The sequence below is a fragment of the Cavia porcellus genome, unplaced genomic scaffold, assembly GCF_034190915.1.
Source record: "Cavia porcellus strain 051 isolate PalLab524CR breed Dunkin Hartley unplaced genomic scaffold, mCavPor4.1 scaffold_1, whole genome shotgun sequence".
Taxonomy (NCBI): Eukaryota; Metazoa; Chordata; class Mammalia; order Rodentia; family Caviidae; genus Cavia; species Cavia porcellus.
The window spans coordinates 219,228,989-219,249,870 of NW_026947484.1; the positions used below are offsets into that span (position 1 = coordinate 219,228,989).

The window sequence follows — 20,882 nt, forward strand, 5'->3', positions numbered from 1 at the left end:
CACAATAACATCCATGTATTTTTAAATGGATTTAAAGTTAATCAATGGAAATAAACCTTTGACAACCTGGGCAAATTGTTGTTTTTGTTTTGTTTTGGTACTGAGCAAATTGTTTTTATATGAACTATGAGATTATTGTCCTTTATAATGATTAAGATGAGTAAATCTTATTTTCCAGGTGCAATATTATACTGCAAGTCAATCAATACAATAATTTAAGTCACTTTAATGGAAAAGTATGAAAAATTAGCTAAAATTGGAGAAGGGTCTTATGGGGCTGTATTCAAATGCAGAAACAAATCCTCTGGACAAGTAGTAGCTATTAAAAAATTCATGGAATCTGAAGATGATCCTGTTGTTAAGAAGATAGCGCTAAGAGAAATACGCATGTTGAAGGTAGGTTAATTTTCTCTGTGTATAATGTCAAAGTATTGGATGAAATATATATACTAAAAATTCCAAAAATTTCAAAGTCACATTTCTTTTTCATTGGTCTTAAATTCCTTTGTATCAGCAACTTAGGGAAATAAATTGTCACTTTGGACTTTGGCCACTGATGTTTATCTCATATGTATGAGCACAGCAGTGGAAGATAATGATATACTTCTATTGTGGCTGGGGATATCCATACTGTTGTAAGCTTGTTTATTGTGTCCTCCCCCAACCTGCTCTCCTCTGACACTGCCGCGTACATTTTCCCAATAAACCCCCAACGAAGAGAGCTGCAGCCCCAGGACTGCCCGTGTTAGTGCCCTGCAGGCGTTGGCATTGATTGGTCTCTGCCTGCACCACACTGATTCTTCCACCCACTGAATATTGTTCCCTGCAATCTGTGCATTTTTCACATAAAGGCTTATGCCATCCTTGTTTTTACTTTGGTAGAATTTGATATATGTTTTTTCAATGTAGATTTTTTCTCCCAAGTTAAAAAAAAAATCATTTTTACAAAGTCCACTTGCATAGAAATTACTTGGAGATCCAACATGTTGGTACACCAAGTCTGGGGAGTCAGTGTTTGGCCCTGAAAACCTTTTCTTTTTTCTCTAGTAATGAGACTTGAACCTACCTACGGCTTCACCCATGCTAGACAAGTGCTCTACCACTGAGCTACATCCCCACCCCTTTTTCTATTTTTATTTTTGAAAGAGCCTCACTAAGTTGTCCATGCTGGTTGCGCTCAAACTTGCCATCGTCCTATCGCAGCCTCCTGAGCAACAGAGATCACAGATGTGAAACACCACATCTGGTCAAGAATCTACATTTTTTGTTTTGTTTGTTTGTTCTGTTTTGAGACAAGGTCTCCATATGTAACCCTGGCTAGCCTTGAATTCAACTGCTATCTTCCTGCCTCAGTGGCCCAAGTGCTTGGATTACAGTCGCACGCCACCACATTGGGCTCAAGAATCTGCATTTCTAACAAGCCTCCCCATTAGCGGAGGGGCTGCTGCTGGGTGGGACACCCTTTAACAAAACCATGGCCCACCTTCACTTGATGTGAGTCTTGTTTTTTGGAAAAATCCTAGAAATTCAGTTTGCAAAGGGGAATAATAATCATATTATCTCTTTTTCAAATATAGTTTTCAGCAGGTTTCCCCAAGTAATACATTTTAATGTTTTATTTTCAATATCGTTGGATAGTTTTCAACACTATTATTTTTAAAAGGTTTTTCTCACCTCCTAGCCCACAGAGGGCACTGGAGAGCCACCCAACCCTGGCCCTAGTTGAGGGGTAATTTACACAGTGAGTCTGGATCAGGCAGTGTTGTTTTATAGTAAGAATGTTTTCACTCTTGGCCTTCCTACTTCTAAGCCTTCAAATAAAGTTAATGTTCAGGTGTGCCCTTCCGGATTACAAGTGTCCCAATTTGAGAATGAACTTTGTGGTAAAAGGTGGCCAGACTTCACGTCAGCTGTGGCTTAGTGATAGCTTCCAGAACATACCCCCTCCTGCTTTTGACATGTTGCACCCGTGTATGCCACACACACTCCCTCCATGGTAAGCGGACCTGACTTTCCTCACATATTCCTGTTGTTTAAGTTTGATTTGCCGCCTCCTCACTATCTGTTTCACTTCAGATAAGTAGTTGTTTGCCTGAGCTAAATAAACTTCATTTGCGAAGAGATACAAATTGCTGGCCTATTCCCAGACAGGAGGTTTGACCCAAACTCTGACCTTAATTCAAGCTGTGTCACCTGTGAATCCCTTACCCACCTGGCACAGAAACCACTTCATTTTCCAAGCTATGTTTTTCTGCAGCACATAGTACCTACTCACCTATGAGACTTCTCTCCGCCACTCTTGACCTTCTACTTCTTAGCTAGTGGATGACATAGAAATTCTGAAGCATATGAAATGCTGTGTTCTCTCTTTGTATACCTCTCTGGAGAAATGACACAGGATTTGTAAAGTCGATCTATCTACTGGAAAAATGACAAGAAAGATGAGCTATAAATAGAGATTGTGTATCTTGGTTTTCTCTGGACAGTCTTGATTTGTAGTTTTTGTCTCAGTGTCCAATCTGGTTAGCATTCCCTTTCAAAACTGTCCAGTGTGTTTTCTAAATTATGTGGTCCTGAAGAGAAAGATGTGTACTAGTATTGTTCAGACAACTGAAGGCAGATGTCTTGTGCTTTGGGTGAATGATTTGGGGATGACAATGAGCCGTGTATGTACCGTTGTTATCCCTGATTGATGTGTTTTGAAATTTTGTTGTAGTTTTTTTTTTGCTTCTTTTTTTTATCCTTCAATAAGATGGATTTGAAAAAAAATTTAAAATACATTATGTGGTCATCCTCATTTTAGGCAGAACTACCATATATTGAGGCAGTCCTGCTCCTACTGGTTATATTAGTTTGGATGATAAGTTTTAGTCATGCTAATGATTGATTGTGTAACTTCACTATCATTTTCCCTTTGGTTTCCATTATTAAACCAAATAAAGTGTTTTGGATTTAGAATAAAATTTCACACATAAAAGTACAAGAGCAACAGAAAGATCTGAAAATGTAATAAATTTTTAAGATTGCTAGAACAAGCACTGTAATCAGATTTGAGTGGGGAATCTCGTATTACTGAGCCAGTGCTAGAATCCAGTCTGCTTTTAAGTCTAGTGGACATTTACATTAAATCCACTATGTAAACTACATGAGTTTTGAATTTTTTTATAGTTTTGCACTCGATAATTCCATTTTCTCAATTTTTATTATTTTTTTTACTTGGATATTTAGAATTTCCACAAAATACACAATATTTTTCTTATTTTATTGCCCGTATTTTAGCTTACATACATTATTTGCTATCACCAGTTTGATAATCATTGACTCTAGGTACATTAGACAGATTCTTTAATTTCTTTTAACTTTTTGAGTTTCCATAATTCTTTCTCAGAGCAGTTTTTCTTGTGAGAAATTATAATAAAACTTGGCACAAGAGATCCATACAAATGATAAGAAAGACCTTGTGTTCTTAAAATGGTAGAGTCTAGAGAGACACTTACTAGAAAGACACTTACTTTGCATTTCAATTTCTTTGCAGCAATTGAAACATCCAAATCTTGTGAACCTCATTGAGGTGTTCAGGAGAAAAAGGAAAATGCATTTAGTTTTTGAATACTGTGATCATACACTTCTAAATGAGCTAGAAAGAAACCCAAATGGGTAAGTATCTAGAAACTGAAGTTTTGTGTGACCAGTCCTCTGTTTCACCCTTTGTAGAATTAGCTGGCAAATTTCAAATCCCAAAACCAGCCCCCTCCCTTACCCAAACGCATCTAGCTACCTCCAGTGTCAGGATGTGCTCAAAAGGCAATAAGATATTAACTGAGAGAAAATATAACTAGGAAGACCAACCTGTAAATGTAAATCCCAGTTCATTTTGAGGCTAAAATATTTACTGGATTACCTGAATTCAAGAGGGGAACCATAGTTCACTATTAGGAAATATATTAATGGAACTCATTAATAAATTAACTAAAAATATGTGTGGTTGATGAAATATTGGTAAGTTCAGCATACTTTCTTGATTTCAAAAAATAAAAATATTAGCAACTAGAAATTTAAAAAATTTTCTTACTCATACACATGACCCCTCTTCAAACTGACAACTAATTTTATATTCACTGAAAAAATACAAAAGCAACTTTGGTTAAATGGAGAAATAAGACAAGACTGTCACTTTTCACCACCAAAATGCAGCATTATTCTGAGAGTTCTAGCCAATGTAATGTGATAAGAAATCTAAATAAAATATGTAGCATATAGAAATAAGATTGTAATTGTATTATTGGTTCTGCAAAATCTAAGAGAATCACCTAGTTTTTAAAATTAATGGAATCCAATGCAGACTCATTGTAGTCAAGGTTTACAAAGAAAACAACTTAATACACATAGTTTATAGGCCTATTTTATAATAGCCACCCAAAGAGTCAAACACAAAAAAGTGCAGAAGATTTGCTCACACACTAAAGACGCATAAAACCCAGCTGAGGGCCTGGATCCAATGACAATGTCCTGCATGAGTCCAGCTGAAGACCTAGATAGAATCCATGACAATCTCTTATGCAAGTCCGTTTCAGGCTGTGCGCTGGGAAGGCCCAAAGGTCAGCGGTGGTGGCTAGAAAGTCTGTGCCAGTGAGATAAAGGAGCGGTACCAGTAGGCCGAGGGATCTGCACTAGAGCCAGGAAGCAACGCTCAAAGTAAGGACCAGGGCTCCCCCAAAAAGCACCACAGCCATCCTCAGGGACCACTAGGTCCTGAGCTGCTCCGATGATGAGAATGGCCGAGTTCATATCAGGAAAGCCAGCATGACAGACTCCTCCAGGAGAACAGCCCCAGGTAAACCAACAACATCACTTCCTCACCAGTTCTCCTTTATATGTTGTTGACAACAACCCTCCGGTGGGCCCTCCACACCCAGCACCACGCTGATTCAGTTCACCTGGGTGTTACAGGTTGCCCACTAGTTATCAATCCACCACACTCCTCTAACAAATTCCACATTAAAAAATTAAGAGCTCTTGTAGCCATCATCACTTTAGAAAATCTGATAAAGATCCCACTCAAATGCTAACAGCAAAAAACGTTAAAAATAAAAGATAAAAATAATGACTCAGGCATAATATAAGACAACTATAAAACCTAATTGAATACCTCTGCTAGCTCCCCGGGTGCCCTTCATGAAGAGGAAGCAAGCTGGTTGGCCAGGAATTCAGCTCCCCTCCCCACCCACAGCAGGATGGAATTGAGGATCTTACAAACATTCTCTTTCAACTCCATGCATAGTGTCACATGGAAAATTCTACGAGAGAAATCTAACCTATTAGTGCTTTTCACAGATGTTAATGGATTTTTAGGAACAGTTACATGAATAAAAGAGACCCCAAGAACCTCCCACACTATATATGATTTTATTTAAGGGAACATGTTTCTAAGTGAAAATATTCATTATTATGAAAAATGTTTCCCAAACTTGTTTATAGCACAGAGTTCTAATCAAAATGAGAAATTTTATAAAAAGAAGACAAAGGAGAGCATTAATTGGCATGTTAAAACTGTAGTTTTAGAGATTGCCTTTCACAAAAAAAGTAACATACCTTAAAAAAGAAATGACAAGTTGGGTAAACTATTTGCCAGAATACATTTTATATCTATATGTGGAGATTTTACAAATAAAATTTTTAACAAGATTATCACCCAATTAGAAAATACAGCCACTCAGAAAAGATTTAGTGAATGCATACCATGTACTTGGCGAAGTGTAAGAATATTGCTTGGACAAAACATACGAAAATTAACCTAACCTTAGAGAGCTTACTTCCTGGTGGACACTGAGGAAAGCATGTTTACTTTCTTTACCAAACTTTAAAAATGTTTGTGAGGTATCTTTTCTCACCTATTAAATTTGGCAAAGATTCTTCGAATATTAGTTTGTTCAGTACTGTCAAGTCATGGAATCAGGTCTTTTCACAATTAGAGAAAATGTAATTAGTTGGATAATTTGGAAATATGTATGAACATATTTTAAAACTTTTTATCTTTTGGCCAAGAGATTTCATTTAGAGAAACATGATAGGACAATATTCAGATAGGGACAAAATGTTACACATATAAATATTTACGCATGATTTTTTTTAAATGGGACTAGCATACTTTTTTCAATAGTAAAGAATTAGGGCTAAAGCAAAGCCCATAAGACCCTGGGTTCCATCCCCACAAAAGAATAATTAAAAAAAGACTTAGTCACATGCATTGTAATAGCTTCACAATGGTAAAATATACATCCACCCCATCCAAAAGAATAGTATCTCAGTGAAATAGTCATGAAGTGCTATGTCAAAAAATGAGGTCACAGTAGAATTTTAAATGTAGTTAAAATTACATTTAAATTTTAATTATATTTAAAATTCATTTTTAATTTTTCTAGTATTCTAGTGAATACATATGCTATTTTTAAAATTAAAATGTAAGTTGGATGTAGGGACACACATGTATAATCTCAGCATTCAGGTGGCTGAGGTAAGATTGCTGGGTTCAAGGCCAGCCTGAGCTACAGTGAGACCCTGTCTCAATAACCTAAATAAATAAAATAAAAATATGAAGGATAGTTGGATGATGACTTAAGCAAGCCTGGTGTGTTCTGGGAATAGTGGAAACAGGCTGGACTGTTACTGGGGATGTGGAAGGAGATAAAGTTGGTGAAATGATTAAATTCTGATGGGCTGCAGTAATGAGGTTGGATTTTATTCTAAGATATTATGGGCTTGCTAAGAACTCAGTCCTCTCAGATGGTAACAGTGAAATCAAGCTTTCCATCAGAAGTGTATAACAAATTAAGCAAAGACAGCGGGTTCCAAAGTCAGCGTCAGATCTCTGAGTAGCCTCGAGAGCAGGCTCTGAGCTGAGCATTCTGAACTTTCTCACCAAGATGCCTGTGAACTCATCTGGGCTCACACTGACGTGTCTCATTTTTCCTTGCAGGTTTTCATTACTGCTTTTAGTATTTGTTTTTACACTCACCCAAAGTATAATATTTAAACATTGAATATTGATTTCTACTGGAAATTTTATTTCATTCCAAAATGCTTGGAAAACAATGCTACTATGTCTTAATGCAGTACTCCATCTGGTTTGAACACTGTGACTGTTCTCTTTGATAACTACCTTCCCTCTGTAAGAGCAGTGGTATTTGTTCCAAACGGTTATTTTGTATAGATGTCTTGCCAATGATGAACTCTGCCCCCTTGGAATCCAAGCTAAGGAACAAAAAGCTGTGACCCAATGAGATACCTTGAAACATCTTGTTCCTCAACAGTAGCTCAGGACTTGCCTGTCAAATTAATTTGTACTTGACTCCATGTTGCTAATGCCAGTACTCACGGGTGTGACAGTTTCTGAGCCCTGTACCCCGGCTTGTTTCCCAGTTTGCTGTAGCCTCTTAGACCTTGTCCAGCATCCGGTTCCTTCGTGGTGAAGGGCCACGTCTCTCCAAAGGACTGATATTCATCTCCCTTCCTCTCCACTACTACTGCCCAGTCTCAGTCACCAGATCTCACTTGGATTGCTGAATTCATCTCCTGATTTATCTCCCTACACTTTGCACTAGAAATCCATTCTCCATCTTATATCTCTTCCTGGCTCTATTTCTGTTAGTGGCTCCTAGAGTACGATCGGAATTCTTTATCAAGATCTAGACCTCTCCGCCCCCGCAGGGTTTGAAGGATCTTTGCATCTTCTTCCCTCATGTTCCATCTTTGCTGGCTTCCTAATTTTCCTCATATTTCCAGTTCTTTCCCCCCTCAGGGACTCTTCTGTCCTTCTGGCCTCATCTCATGCCAGACCCTTAACTCCTGAATACATGGGGGTGTTGAAGGTGTTTATTGAATAAATTTCCCAATAAGCTTAGGAATACTATTTCACTTTTACACAGGAAGGAAATTAAAATTCAAATATCTTTCTAGGGGTTATAAAACTCAGAAGGAACAGCACGGCTAGGATTTGAATTCTGGCACTGTGTCATATTTATCCTTGTTGCCTCGGGTTTGGCTCTAGGGAAAGAAGGGATCAGAATTCAGTGCAGGAAATAGACATCTTAGGTAGAAAACACTGAGAATTATTGGTAATTTCACAATATTACTAAGTAGAAGAACTGGAGTCAAATGGCCGCCACCAGACAGCTGATGTACACTGCAAGTGTGATCCAAGATAAGGAAACTGCTCTGAGAAAAATACCTCCCTACATTTTCTGAGTATTTCAGACTTACATGATGGCATTTTGTCACTTGTGCTATAACTAAGTCGTCCATTGGCCATCCTCTGATTTATAAAACTAGTTATACCTATAAGTTCAGTTTTTAAAAAGTGATCTAAATATAACAAATGTGCCTGAGCAATAGCTATCTTTAGAACATTATCAATTTTTAATTTTAAAACTTACAGTTGATGCTTAGCAGAAAAAAAAATTTGTGCTTCAGGTTTTCTAAAATATGCATATAAACTCACCTGCACCAGAAAGGCTGAAAGACCAAGAAAAATATTTAGAGCACAAGTAACAGACTAACATATGCTGAGCCTTTGTAAATGAGTAAGAAAAGAGTAAACCATCCATTCAGAAACAACAAAGGCCCTGAAATGGAAATACAGAAAGAAGAAATGTAATATCCTATAGCCATATGGACGTTAATAATCTCAGAAAATTAATAAAATGAAATTAAAATTAAAAATGAAATATGTTTCTATTTTAACCACAGATTGGCAGACGTAACATTGGCAAAACCAAGTGTTGGCAAGAGAATGAGGAGGCAGGGAATTGCCTGCACAGATGTTTGGTGGGAGTGCAAATGGCTTAACCTTCTTAAGAGAGGGTAGCTTGGCAGTGCATAATGTGAAGGCATCGTCAAAGGACAGGGATGTGAGTAACGAAAAGGCACCAGCAGAGCCTTAAAGGGAATGTAACTGCCTTGATTTGTAGAGATTACATAAGGCAGAGTATGCTCAGACAGAATATAAGTTTCACAGATCCTCAGCTCCCTGGTGGAAAGTATACTGGTCAGTGGTATTTTCTGGTATTTCTATACAAGCGGTAATTGTGCCAGGGACAAGAAGCCTCCCATTCTTATGAGACCTGTATTCTCCCTGACCTCCTCTTTGGTTGTAAACCTACCTGCTTATCAGATGTACAAACTGTTACACAGTAATTCCAGCATGTGCTTGAGTGTTTTCCACCAAATGAACTCCATAAACTGAAATTCTTTCTTCCCAGGTTACCTTTTTTCTCTTCAAAACCACATCTCAGGTCTACCAGAAGTTCATCTCTGCAGGTTCAAAATGTAATATGTACCTACCATTGGTGCCAGAAATCACACTTCTAAAATCTATCTTAGGAAGATAATTGCACAATTTCAATGAAATGAGTGATTATAGGTACTCACTACATTTTACCTAGAAATAAAAACTAGCTCCACCTAACAGCTTGAGGACTAAGTAAATTGTGATGCATCTGAGATCTTCCACAGCCACTAAAATACAGGTCTAGAAGCCCCAGGCCCTGGGTTTAATCACCAGCATTGCAAAAAGAAAAGGATCCCTGAGGGAAAAAAGAAAAGAGGCAGGGAAGAGTTAAATTGTAGAGGTAAATGGGTGGCGAGCCAGGTCTGAGGGGAAAAGTCCTAACTGATACAAATTTTTACTTTTACACTTTTACATTATATTATTTATTTACCATTAGTGTTAAAAGTAAATGCAGAGAGAGACAGGCAGAGAGAAAAGCAGAGATTAACAGACAGCCCTCCTATTGTAGTAGTAATTTTAAGGTATCAAGATTAGCATCAATACATTTTTACACTATGCATGTTTTATCATAGATGTAAGCATTTCAGACTGCAAAAGAAAATGATACAACTACAATACAAGGAAATGAAGCAATTTTCCTTAAAACGTTTTTTGAAAGATGGAGTTCTACACTTTGCTTTTTGAACATGACAAGCCCCACCTATGCCAGCTCTCTTCCCAGGAACACCATTCCAGGAATTTTGATTTCTTTTTTTATTTCTTCCCATAGTGTGGCTGATGGAATGATCAAAAGTGTGTTATGGCAAACCCTTCAAGCTCTAAATTTCTGTCATAAACATAATGTAAGTAACATCTTCTAACGTATTCGTTAATTTCATCATGATGACTCTTCTCAGTGGCTTGTGGCTCTATTTGAAGGGCTAAAGATGAAAGAAAGAAACAGAACAAAACAAAAGACAGTTACAGTTATGTGGAAAAGCAATTCATTATTCATGGCCCCTTTCCATTTTCAGTAAGAATCAAGTTCCTGATTTTTTATGGATTGAGAGTTTGTGTAAACTTAATGTTTCCTTTTGTGACAGTACAAATGATTCTTCGGGTTATTTTTACATTGGGTTAAAGTAACTTTTCAGGATATCAGTGTTGTATTGTGTTGTGTTCTACCATGGCATTTGGTTTTGTTTTATCGTGTCTTTTAAGTCTTATTCTAAAACAATCCTCCTTTCCTCTACCTTTTTTAAAAATTTAATTTCCTCTGCTGTTAATGTTGTAGAATCATAGTTCTCAAACTTGGGCATGCCCAAAGTCTGCTGGAGGACTTGGTAAACTCAGCAAGCAGGCGAAGGCCCAGGCTATCTGACCCTACGTCCGCAGGAGACAAAGAAAATGTGCATTTCTAACATTTTCCTGGATGAAACCAAACTTCTGGTCCAAGAACCACACTTTGAATATTGTAGCATTACAGAAATAATTTTGGCTGGTTGTTCTTGTGAATAATTTAACTGGATCTTTCACATGTATTTCCTATAAATTGGTACTTACATCTAAAGCCTTGATCATATTCAGGTTTAATTCTTTTTAGAAAAGAATATTTCATATGTGGTGCTGTACACTTCACATGACATCAGTATCCTGAGGGGTGTAATGTCTGCTGTCCTACTTTTGACAATATTGATTCAGGAGTTATTAGTTTTAGCTCTTCCATGATCAACTTCTTTGTTAACCTTTTTACCTAATAGTTTTAGCATCCAGCGATGATTATTGCTTGCATCCAGTACTATATTAAGGTTAAGAAATGCTAATTTCCCAATTCTATCATTTCTTCTGCATTATAATTAGAATAGTACAGAAAATAAAATACAGCAAAACAAATATGTGATGATTGCCTTTATATATCAATATTCAAATAACGAGTAAGAATCCCAGCAACCTCCAACAATAAACAGTGATGGACTTAGAAGGGTGTGGGGGCATCATTGTAAATATGAATTTTATGTATTTGATGTTTTCAATCTTTCGTTGTCATTGTTCTCTCAGATGTTCAGATTTTCTCATCTTGGGCCACTGGGAGCTTTCTCAAGTTGGCTTCTGGGTGCTTTTGGTAGCATGATAAGTTTTTTAAAACTATCTCTAGACCTTTTGAGTTGGTGCCTAGACAGAGAGTGCCGAGGCAGCGAGACAGACTCCCATATGGTCAGCTCTGATGCCAGCAGAATGTCTACCAGGGTAGTCTAGGATTGCTGAGAGAAAAAATACAAAATCATGGAACTAAATGTCAGTACTTGTAGAAGAAGCCTTCGTTAGTTTAAAGAAAAGTTGGTGAAGTTTCCATTAGAATAAATCAAACTCCTTCATTTTCTGTTAAAGTAGCTCTTGTTCACAACATACATAAGCCTGTTTTTATGATGCAATGGTTTTTTAGATTCTTAGTAAGTTGATTTTGAATTAAACTCACATCTCTCTTGCTTTCCATCATGCTATGGGAGAGATCGAGTTCACCTAAGGTTGCTGCAGCAGTTTCATGGATGGTAAAACGTCTTCCTGAAAATACATTTACCACAAGTGTTTGTACTTGATCCTTATAACACTAGACATGTTCTCATGTACTAGATTATTGAAATCAGTGTTTGAAACTGATTTATGTTTCTAACTCTTCAGTACTTAGCATGGACATTTTAGAGAAGAGGTGCTTAATAAATATTACTGAATAACTGCATGAATGGATGGATAGATGGGTGGGTGAATGGACGGATAGATGTATCAATCAACCTACCTACCTGGTTGTTTCCAGCAGACCCAAACACTATTGTATCTCGGTACCACTGCCATCATTTCTCTCCTTGGAACAACATATTCTGTGTCTTGAACTTTAAAATATTGGCAACTTCACATTGATAGTCTGTGACCTCTTTTAAATATGGATAATTTTAAACAGACTTTACTCCTCCAAAATGGAAATTAATTTAGTACCATTTTGCTTTGCTATGGTAAGCCTTTGTGTATGTTTTTTTTTCTTTTATCTAAAATGCATTTAAAAAGTAAAAAATAAAAGAAAATGCATATAAAGAGAAAAATCTGAGTCATATATAAGCTGTTACAACAATACATCTTATACTTTCATATACTTCTTATTTTAAAGGAACTCTTACGTTATTCTCAAAGAATAAAAAGAAGGAGCAATCTGACCTAACTCTGTTGCATGAGACTCCCAGTTTTCACCCTGTGGAGACCACGTGCATTTTGTTACCTCTAGAGAGTTGTGATACTAAGCAACACAGTAGTGGTTAAAATAGGAAAGAGATTAAGCCCTTGCTGTTCATAGTGTGGATAACAGAGATTGCTTGAGAGCTCATTAGAAATACAGAATCTCAGGCCTCTATAGGTGTACAGAATCAGAATCTGCTTATTGATTGGCTGATTGCTGATGGGTGAACTCAGGGCCTCCAGCACACTAACTGATGTAATTGCACCTACCCTAAACCTAGAATCTGCATTTTTATAAAAATTCCAGGTGATTCATTTACACATTAAATTCAAGCGGCACTGGACTTAAGAATATACCTTCTTGTCTTGTTCTGTATTACCCTATAATTCTGCTACAGTGAGGTAGCTAAAGTGATCCACTTACTAACATTATGGACCTATGGATTTTATGTTTGGTGTATTGATTAGATACAATTTGTAATAGCAACACTTAAGTGACTTCTGAGATAAGAGTGTAAAAGGCCCTAACATCCATCGGCAACTTATTGACATGCATGTTACGGTTGTTGAGAAGGACATCTCTTTGTTCTCAAAATCTCAGGTAAGGAGAGCAACCGTCTCAGATATGGAACACTGTTATTCAAATCAGAGTACACAAGAAGAGTTTCCTGGTGCAGACATTTCCAGAAATGATTCTTAAAAGTTCAACATCAGGGTTAAAACACCCTGTAGAAATCTGAGGATGGATATAGCTCAGTGATAGCACTCACGGCCTAGCACACAGGAAGCCCTGCGTTCAATCCCCAGCCTGGGGGAAGGAGTAGAAATTCCATAGATAAACCTATTTTTGCCAGCGGGTAAACCAGTAAAAATGAGATTGTACATCAGCCACAGTAACCCAACCTGAATAATGCTTGCTCAAAGCTATGTATAAAGTCCAACTTTACTAAATTCTTCCATTAAAGAGATTTGCATATTTCTTGTTCTTTGGTAGAAGATAAGCTGATTGCAAGCATTGCAGAGATTTTGCACCGAGTATGGCTTTACAGTGGAGAAAACAAATGCTGTGTGTCTGAATGTCTCTGTCATTCATGCTCTGCTTCTTGCGATTTTTTGTTGCTGTTTGTTTGGTTTTTGTTTTTTTGACACAGGATGTGGCTCTGTAGTCCAGGCTGGCCTTGAACTCACTATATAGCCCAGCCCAGGCTGGCCTGGAGCTCTCAAAGACCCTTCTGCCTCAGCCTCCGGAGCTGGGATTGCAGGCATGTGCCACCGCACCCAGCCTGTTCCAATTGTTTTTACTCTCTTTCTTTCTTATACCTATACCAGTAAATTTTTTTTTTTTTTTTGGTCTTTTTCTTTTTTATCGGTATCAGGGAATCGAACTCACCACCACACACTTGCAAGACAGGCGCTTATGCCACTGAGCTAAATCCCCAGCCCTATACGAGTATTTTTTCTATTTCTTTAAGATTTGTCAATGTTTCATTTGTCTGTTCTTGGGTTTAAAAATAAGTATTATAAATGTCACATGGATTTGTATTAGATTAGATTAAGAAATATTTAAATAGAGTAAAAACAAGTACCAGTGTAAATCTGTTTACTTTGTAATGCTGTAACATTATCAATTTATCAAATTCTACAATTTGATAAAAATTCATTCAAAGGACAAACCAGTTCTACTTAATCACTAACTACTGAAAGTTTTACTAACTTAAGTGTTAATCTAAGTTTCTTAAACATCTGATTAAATTAAGTATCAAAATGCTTTTGTATTATAGTCCAGAATTGCATTTTAAAATTAATATTTAAAGCCTTATGACCTGTGCAAGGCCTAAACACTTTCTTTTAACTGCTGTTCAACAAACAGGAGACAATTCATAATAATTGAGACTAGCAACTAGCTTTGCCTCTTAGAGCCATTTTTGTGACCGAACATGAATTAAGAGTTTAGTTTTTTCTCTTATTAGATGGCCATTGTAGAACCCAAGAAACTATTTCAGAATTGTCAGTCTGACAGAAATATCTTAAGAAACTGACAGCGTGGCAGAGAACTGAGGCTGACAGATAATTATTGGGACACTGAATCTGTAGGCTCTCAAGAGGTCACCTGAAGTCACAAGTTCAGTTTTGCTGGGAAATCACAATGCTGTCTATGAATGCTGAGTTATTGGAAGACCAGTATCATTTTCATCCGTTTGCTTTGGGGGCCGAGAGTGGGAGAACTGGAAAGATACAGATCAAAGGACTGTGTCCCGGCTTACCCGGGTCACTTCTGACTTGTTCCTGTTCTCTAGCATCATTATTAACGAGCCCCTTTCACATTGAAAGTGTCCTGATTTGGATAAGGAATATGGTCATCCTGGTGAAAAGTAAATTTGGCGTCTCTTATCATTTAAGTGTTTTTCTCATTTCTCAACTCTGTAATGTTCAACCTGAATTGTGACTCTCAAGTGGTAGCAGCTCTTATTAGAGACATATAGAGTCTCTCATTCAGGGTTTTACCTCTTTTAGTTGCTATAAGTCCAGTAAAAAAAGTTAAAGAAAGCATTGTATGATGCTCCCTTCTTTAAAAAAATCAAATGCTGTTTTTGTATATAGCAATTTTAATTTCTTCAACAAATGCAGCAACATTTATATTTTTTCTTTTGTATGATAAGATGTATAAGTGTCATTTTAACTTTTTCTAGAAAAATGAAGGAAATCTGTCTTTCCATCATAAGCTATCATTTAAACTGGTAAGTTAAATTATCTGTCATTTTGATGTCTCAGAAAAATAATCAAACTTGCTCTTACAGTGTATTCATAGAGATGTAAAGCCTGAAAACATTCTAATAACTAAGCAAGGAATAATCAAGATCTGTGACTTCGGATTTGCACGAATTCTAAGTAAGTGTCAATCTTTTACTACTTTGTCCAATTTAGATAATTATAAACTGATACAATGTAAATTCTTACTCAAGATATTGAATGTAAGCCAGATGTTTTATTGTTGTTACTCAGAAATAAAACCTTACTTTAGCCTTTTAGGCAGTACATTAGTTGACACCTCAACTCTACTCCATTCAGTAGAATTGATTGGATGACATCTTTAATGTGTTTTGTTCTCTCCATAAGAGTGGAAAAGAACTTTAAGATGAATTCTGTTCTTCATGCACTTATCATCTAAAGTTAAAAAAATCGTACAAAGTGGTTGGCAATAAAATACTAAAATGAAGGTGCAGACGTTCCCTGGAGGGAGAGACTAACGTGGGCTAGAGGGGCTGAAAACAGCTTCATGGAGCTAATGAGACTGGAAAAGTCAACTGAAAATCAAGGAGAGAGTAGTGCTAAGAAAAGGGGAACAAATAATTATTTCTCCCTGAATCTAGAATTTTGTAGCAAGTAAAAACATGTTAGTAAAATATACTGTGTTGTACAGGAGTATTCATAGTGACAATTTTTTCTGATGGCCCAAATAGCAATGACTTGACAATATATTTAAAAGCATTGAGGTGGAGGGAGATAAAGTCCTTCTGAGGCTGCTGTTCTTAAGTAGAAATACTGGAGTCCTGGTGTTAATTGGTCCCTGTGTCGTCTGGCTGAAAAGAGAAATCAAAGACCACAGAAAACTATTCACCAATACATACTGCATTCATACCATGAAATATTAGGTAGCCATTAGAAATGATGTTTACCATTTTTAGTGGCATTGAAAATGTCCAAGACATGCTAAGTAGAAAAAGAAAATTAAAACTTGTGTGTACAGTACCATCTCAGCAGTACAGGAAAAATGCACATTTTTCAGGAATATGCATTCTTGCTTTCCTTTGAGTCTTCTTGTAGCAAACATAGTCATCCTCTTAATGAGGAGCTTTAGGCCTAAGTTCAGTAAGTAAGTCATCTGTCTCAGAGGTTCTGATTTGATGAACATGTCCCAAAATACCAACTATGGCAGTCCCAGTAATGACAGCTTCTGATAGGTTGTTGTAAGCCAAGCAGTAGTACAAGACACTACCAACTTGTTTGCATTGGCTAAAATCTCCCCAGTACATGAGCTCAGGCACTGGTAATAGCACAAGCTGTTACAAGTATTGGCTTGGGTCCTTGTTGGGGTCATTGCTGATCACTTGCAATGATAAAGGCAAAGAAAAGTGTCCCCTCATTTGCTATAATACTGATATTGACTCAGTAGACTTGACATAAAAATGTAGGCTCTTCCTGGATATCCACATGCAAAAGAGTGAAGTAACTTTATAAAAATTCACTCAAAATGAATCGCCAGGGCTGGGGATATAGTTCAGTGGTAGAGTATCTGCCCAGTGTACTCAAGACCCTGGGTTGATTCCCCAGAATTACTAAATAAATAGTAATAATGCTAATAACCACTGACCTAACAGTATAAGCTAAAACTGTAAAACTCTTAGAAGAAAACATGGTTGGGGGGATAAACAGTGAAAAGGCAGCTTACAGGAAAGTAGAAAATATTTTCTATATTTTGTCTGATAAGGAATTAATAGATTGTATAAAAAACTCTTACAACCCAACAACAAAAACTAATTTTAGAATGGGCAAAGGATTTCAGTGTGTATGTCTTTAGAGAAGATACACAAATTGCCAGAAAGGACATGAAAAGATGCTCAGTGTTGAGTCATTAGAGAAATGTAAATCAAACCCACAATTTTACACCCAGTAAGACATCATTTATAAACACATGTGTGCAGACATACACATACACAACATGTTGCAACATGGATGCATCTTGAAAAAAATTCATGGTTGGTATGCCAGGCATGGTGGTGCACACATGTAGTGCCAGCACTTGGGAGGCTGAGGCAGGAGGATTGCTGTGAATTTGAGGCCACCATGGGTACATAGTGAATACAAGGCCATCCTGAATAGTGAGATTCTGATCTGGCCTGCAGATCAATCTGTGGGGTATGTACCTGGAGGGGGAACAGGATGAATAAAACAGGGTGGGAGACAGAGAGATAGAGACAAGTTGAGGAGTCTAATCAAGTCTCGTTTATTCAGGAAGTGGTCGCATCCTTTATGGGCCAACGGCGGGCTGGTGGGACAAGAAGAGGCTACGGGGTGGTTTCTGATGGGTCATCGTCACATCCGGGTATGTGACGTAAGCAGGAGAGGATTATGGTTAATGTAGGCAGGCGCATTATGTGCCCATAGGAGGGAGAGGCGGAGAGGCAGCAATGGGGCTATCGCGCTGCTCCCTACAAGATCCTGTCTCAAAAAAAAAAAAGTTCGTGAAATAAGCCAGATACTAAAAGGTCATATGCTATGTGATTTCTCTTATATAATGTACCTATACTAGTCAAATCATGGAGACAGAAAAAAAAGAATAGTGGGTATCAGAAACTGGGGTTAAGTGAGTGATATCTTATTTGTTGATGGGTACAGTTTTTTTGGCTTTGTTTTTGCGTTTTCTTGTTTTTGGTTTGTTTAGGGTTTTTTGTTTGTTTTTATTTTGGTTTTCACTTATTTATTTTTGCTTTTTGGCCTTGAACTCACTATGTAGCCCAGACTGGCCTCAAACTCACAGTGATCCTCCTGCCTCACCAAGTGCTGGGATTACAGGCATACACTACCACACCTGCTTAAGGGGTACAGAGTTTTAAAGTATAAGGATGAAAAGATTCTGGATATAGATAGTACTAATGGCTGCACACACTGTATTTAATGCAATTAACTGTACCCCCAAATTGATTAAAATGGCAAATGTTGTATATATTTTACCACTAAACAAATTAAAGCTCCAGGTGTATATATAAGCTCTAAATAAAAAGATAACATACGACAGGCTAAGATTTTCAAAGCAAGAAATCAAAGGAAAGACTATTTGAAGATTGTTAATAAATTGATTAAAAAAAGAGCTTATGTAAATTGTTATAAAAACTAAAGCTCTGAGTGGAAGATTAACAAGCTAGTAACAGACAATTCATAGAAGGAAAAATGGCTAATTACCATAAAATTATCTTCCTCCACACTATCAAAGAAATACACATTGAAATACTATCTTTCACTATCAGTCAAAAACTTTTCAAAGTGCCCTTTGAGGTGAGCATGGTGGCTCATGCCTGTAATCCCAGCATTCAGGAGGCTGAGGCAAGAGGATCTCTATGAATTCAAGACCAGCCTTTACTGCGTAGTGAGTTCAAGGTCAACCTGAACTGAAGAGCAAGCCCCCGCCTCAAAATAAAACAAAAAAGTACCCTTTAAATCCTTAATTCTACTTTTAGGAATCTCTGATAGCCTGTGATACCACCTGCCAAACCAATTTTACAACATAATATTCATTGTAAAACTAATTATTACCAAGAAAAATTTCAGTAGAACTGAAGTCAATAAGAAAATGGCTAAAGAACTTATGTGACTTAATATAAGCTTTAAGTTGTATACTTTTAAAGAATCTTAGTGATCAACTTTCACAATATTGGTGCTTCAACTCTCACAATATTGGTGCTAATTGAAAAAAAAGACAAAACTGCACTTAGAGAGGTTGTCCCTGTGTTCATTTTCTCTCATTGCTGAGACAAAATACCTGATGCCAAAGTTAAGGCAGGAAAGGTCTGTTTCGCTCACAGTTTGTGGAGGTTTCAGTCCATAATCAGCTTTCTCCACAGGAGGATGGTGTGACAGAGAGGCAAGCGTTCATGGTGGCAGAAGACAGCAAAAGCAACAAGAGCAAAAAAGGCAACAGGAAGGAACAAGCTTCCTTCATACAGTATGCAGGCTACTCGCCCTAGGGCAGGCGCAGCACTCATTCTGCCGTACCAGCACTAGGCAGTGAACTAATCACAAACTCTAGATTCAGCCACTTTCAAAAAATCCTAGGGATATCCAGACAGAAACCATAGCAGTCCCAATCAGGTGTGACTTTAGGTGTGCAATATTAACATCAGAAAGAGAGGAAATGCACCCAAACACTACCCTGGTTTCTCTCTGAGTGGGAAGAGATTTTCATTTTCTTCTTTACACTTTTTGTATTTTTCAAGTTTTTTATAATGAAAAGAATTAATTTTATAATTTTATAAATTATGTTCATGCCTCTCAATCTACTGATTCCACCTATAGAAATATATTCTGAAGAAAGAATCCTAAATACAGGAAAAGTTTGGAGCAGAGCTGTGGTGATGTTTATAATGGCAAAGTATAAGAAAATTTGAGAAAGATAAATCATGGATACACAGTGAGGCCATCAGGCAATCATTAAACTCAAGTCTATCATAACTTGGTAAATATAGAGAATTAAATGAAAATATCAATATACAAAATTATATATTATTAGATAGACAGTAGTCAGAAGTACTCAAAAAAGATTGAGATGTTTTACATGTACTGTATCCCCACAAGGAATGTAAAGGAAATGTGTAGTAATAAAAAATAAAAAGTGAAAAAAAGAATAATATTTGTGTGAAAAACACCAAAAGATTAATTTATGATATATTCAAGTGGTAAAACTTGACTTTATTTTCCTTTTTTCTGTTTATTATATTATATTTTATTCAATTACTTTTTAAAAATTTTAGAAAAGGTTTCCCAAATCTAACAGCTGATTTAACCAATGAATGGTGAGAATTGTCATTAGTTGTTATTTTCTTTCTTATTCTTCATTTCCAAATTTCCTAAATAGTGTTTATTAATTTGTGTCATTTAAAGAAGTCATCAGGTTTTATCACCTAAAATGAACAGTTTATAACTTTATGAAAGAGCAGTAAGTGTTCTTTTCTCCTGCAAGGGCTGTGCTGAGTGGAGAGCTGCAGGCCCTGCTTCTGAGATGCCTTTCAGGCAGGCACAGGCTGGCTGCCTGAGGCCTTTGCTGCAGACCAAGCCAGCTTCCCAGCTCTTCTCCCCCTGAGCATTTGTAGACGTCATTGTGGAACTCATATGCGACTCTTGCCCATTAAAAGCCCAAAGTCCTTATCCATTGTCTTCAGCCTCAGAGGAAAAATTGGGGTTCCTGAATCTTCCAGGTCTGTGGCAATTGTGGACTGGCTTCCACACTCTTGGGAGGCAAGTGCCTCAGGCCTGGGCCAGTAGGGCAGGGTTGGCTTGTAACATTGCACCCAGCTCTCTTGTCACCTGCCTATCTCACAGTACATGTCACTGACAGTACAAGGAGTCAAACTTCTTTGTCACAATGGGCCCTACAGCACGAATTTAGATAGAAAAATTGGGTTTGTGCCATTGGCCAGCAGTGCATTAGTCCCTAGGGCTGCCATAATAAATTGTCACAACCTATGTGACTTAAAACAACAGAAGCTTATTCTCTCACCATTCTAGAGGCCAGAAACACAAAGGTGTTAGGAAGGCCATGGTCTTCTTGTAAGGGCTCTAGTCACTGAATTTAGGATCTGCCCCAATCTAGCATGACCTCATGAGAAATCCATTAAAC

The 20,882-nt window shown here is 37.2% G+C and overlaps 1 protein-coding gene across 3 annotated transcripts in view; it reads left to right on the top strand.

Annotated features, from left to right (window-relative positions):
• The window catches only part of Cdkl4 (cyclin dependent kinase like 4), a 47,024-nt gene that overhangs the window by 8,174 nt on the left and 17,968 nt on the right, over positions 1-20,882 (top strand). For all 3 annotated transcript variants that reach the window (XM_003473044.4, XM_063229443.1, XM_063229441.1), the window contains exons 2-5: positions 179-396; positions 3,536-3,657; positions 10,056-10,128; positions 15,289-15,379. In XM_003473044.4, coding sequence (XP_003473092.1) covers positions 229-396; positions 3,536-3,657; positions 10,056-10,128; positions 15,289-15,379 — 454 coding nt within the window. In that variant the 5' untranslated portion in view covers positions 179-228. The remainder of the gene's footprint in view (positions 1-178; positions 397-3,535; positions 3,658-10,055; positions 10,129-15,288; positions 15,380-20,882) is intronic.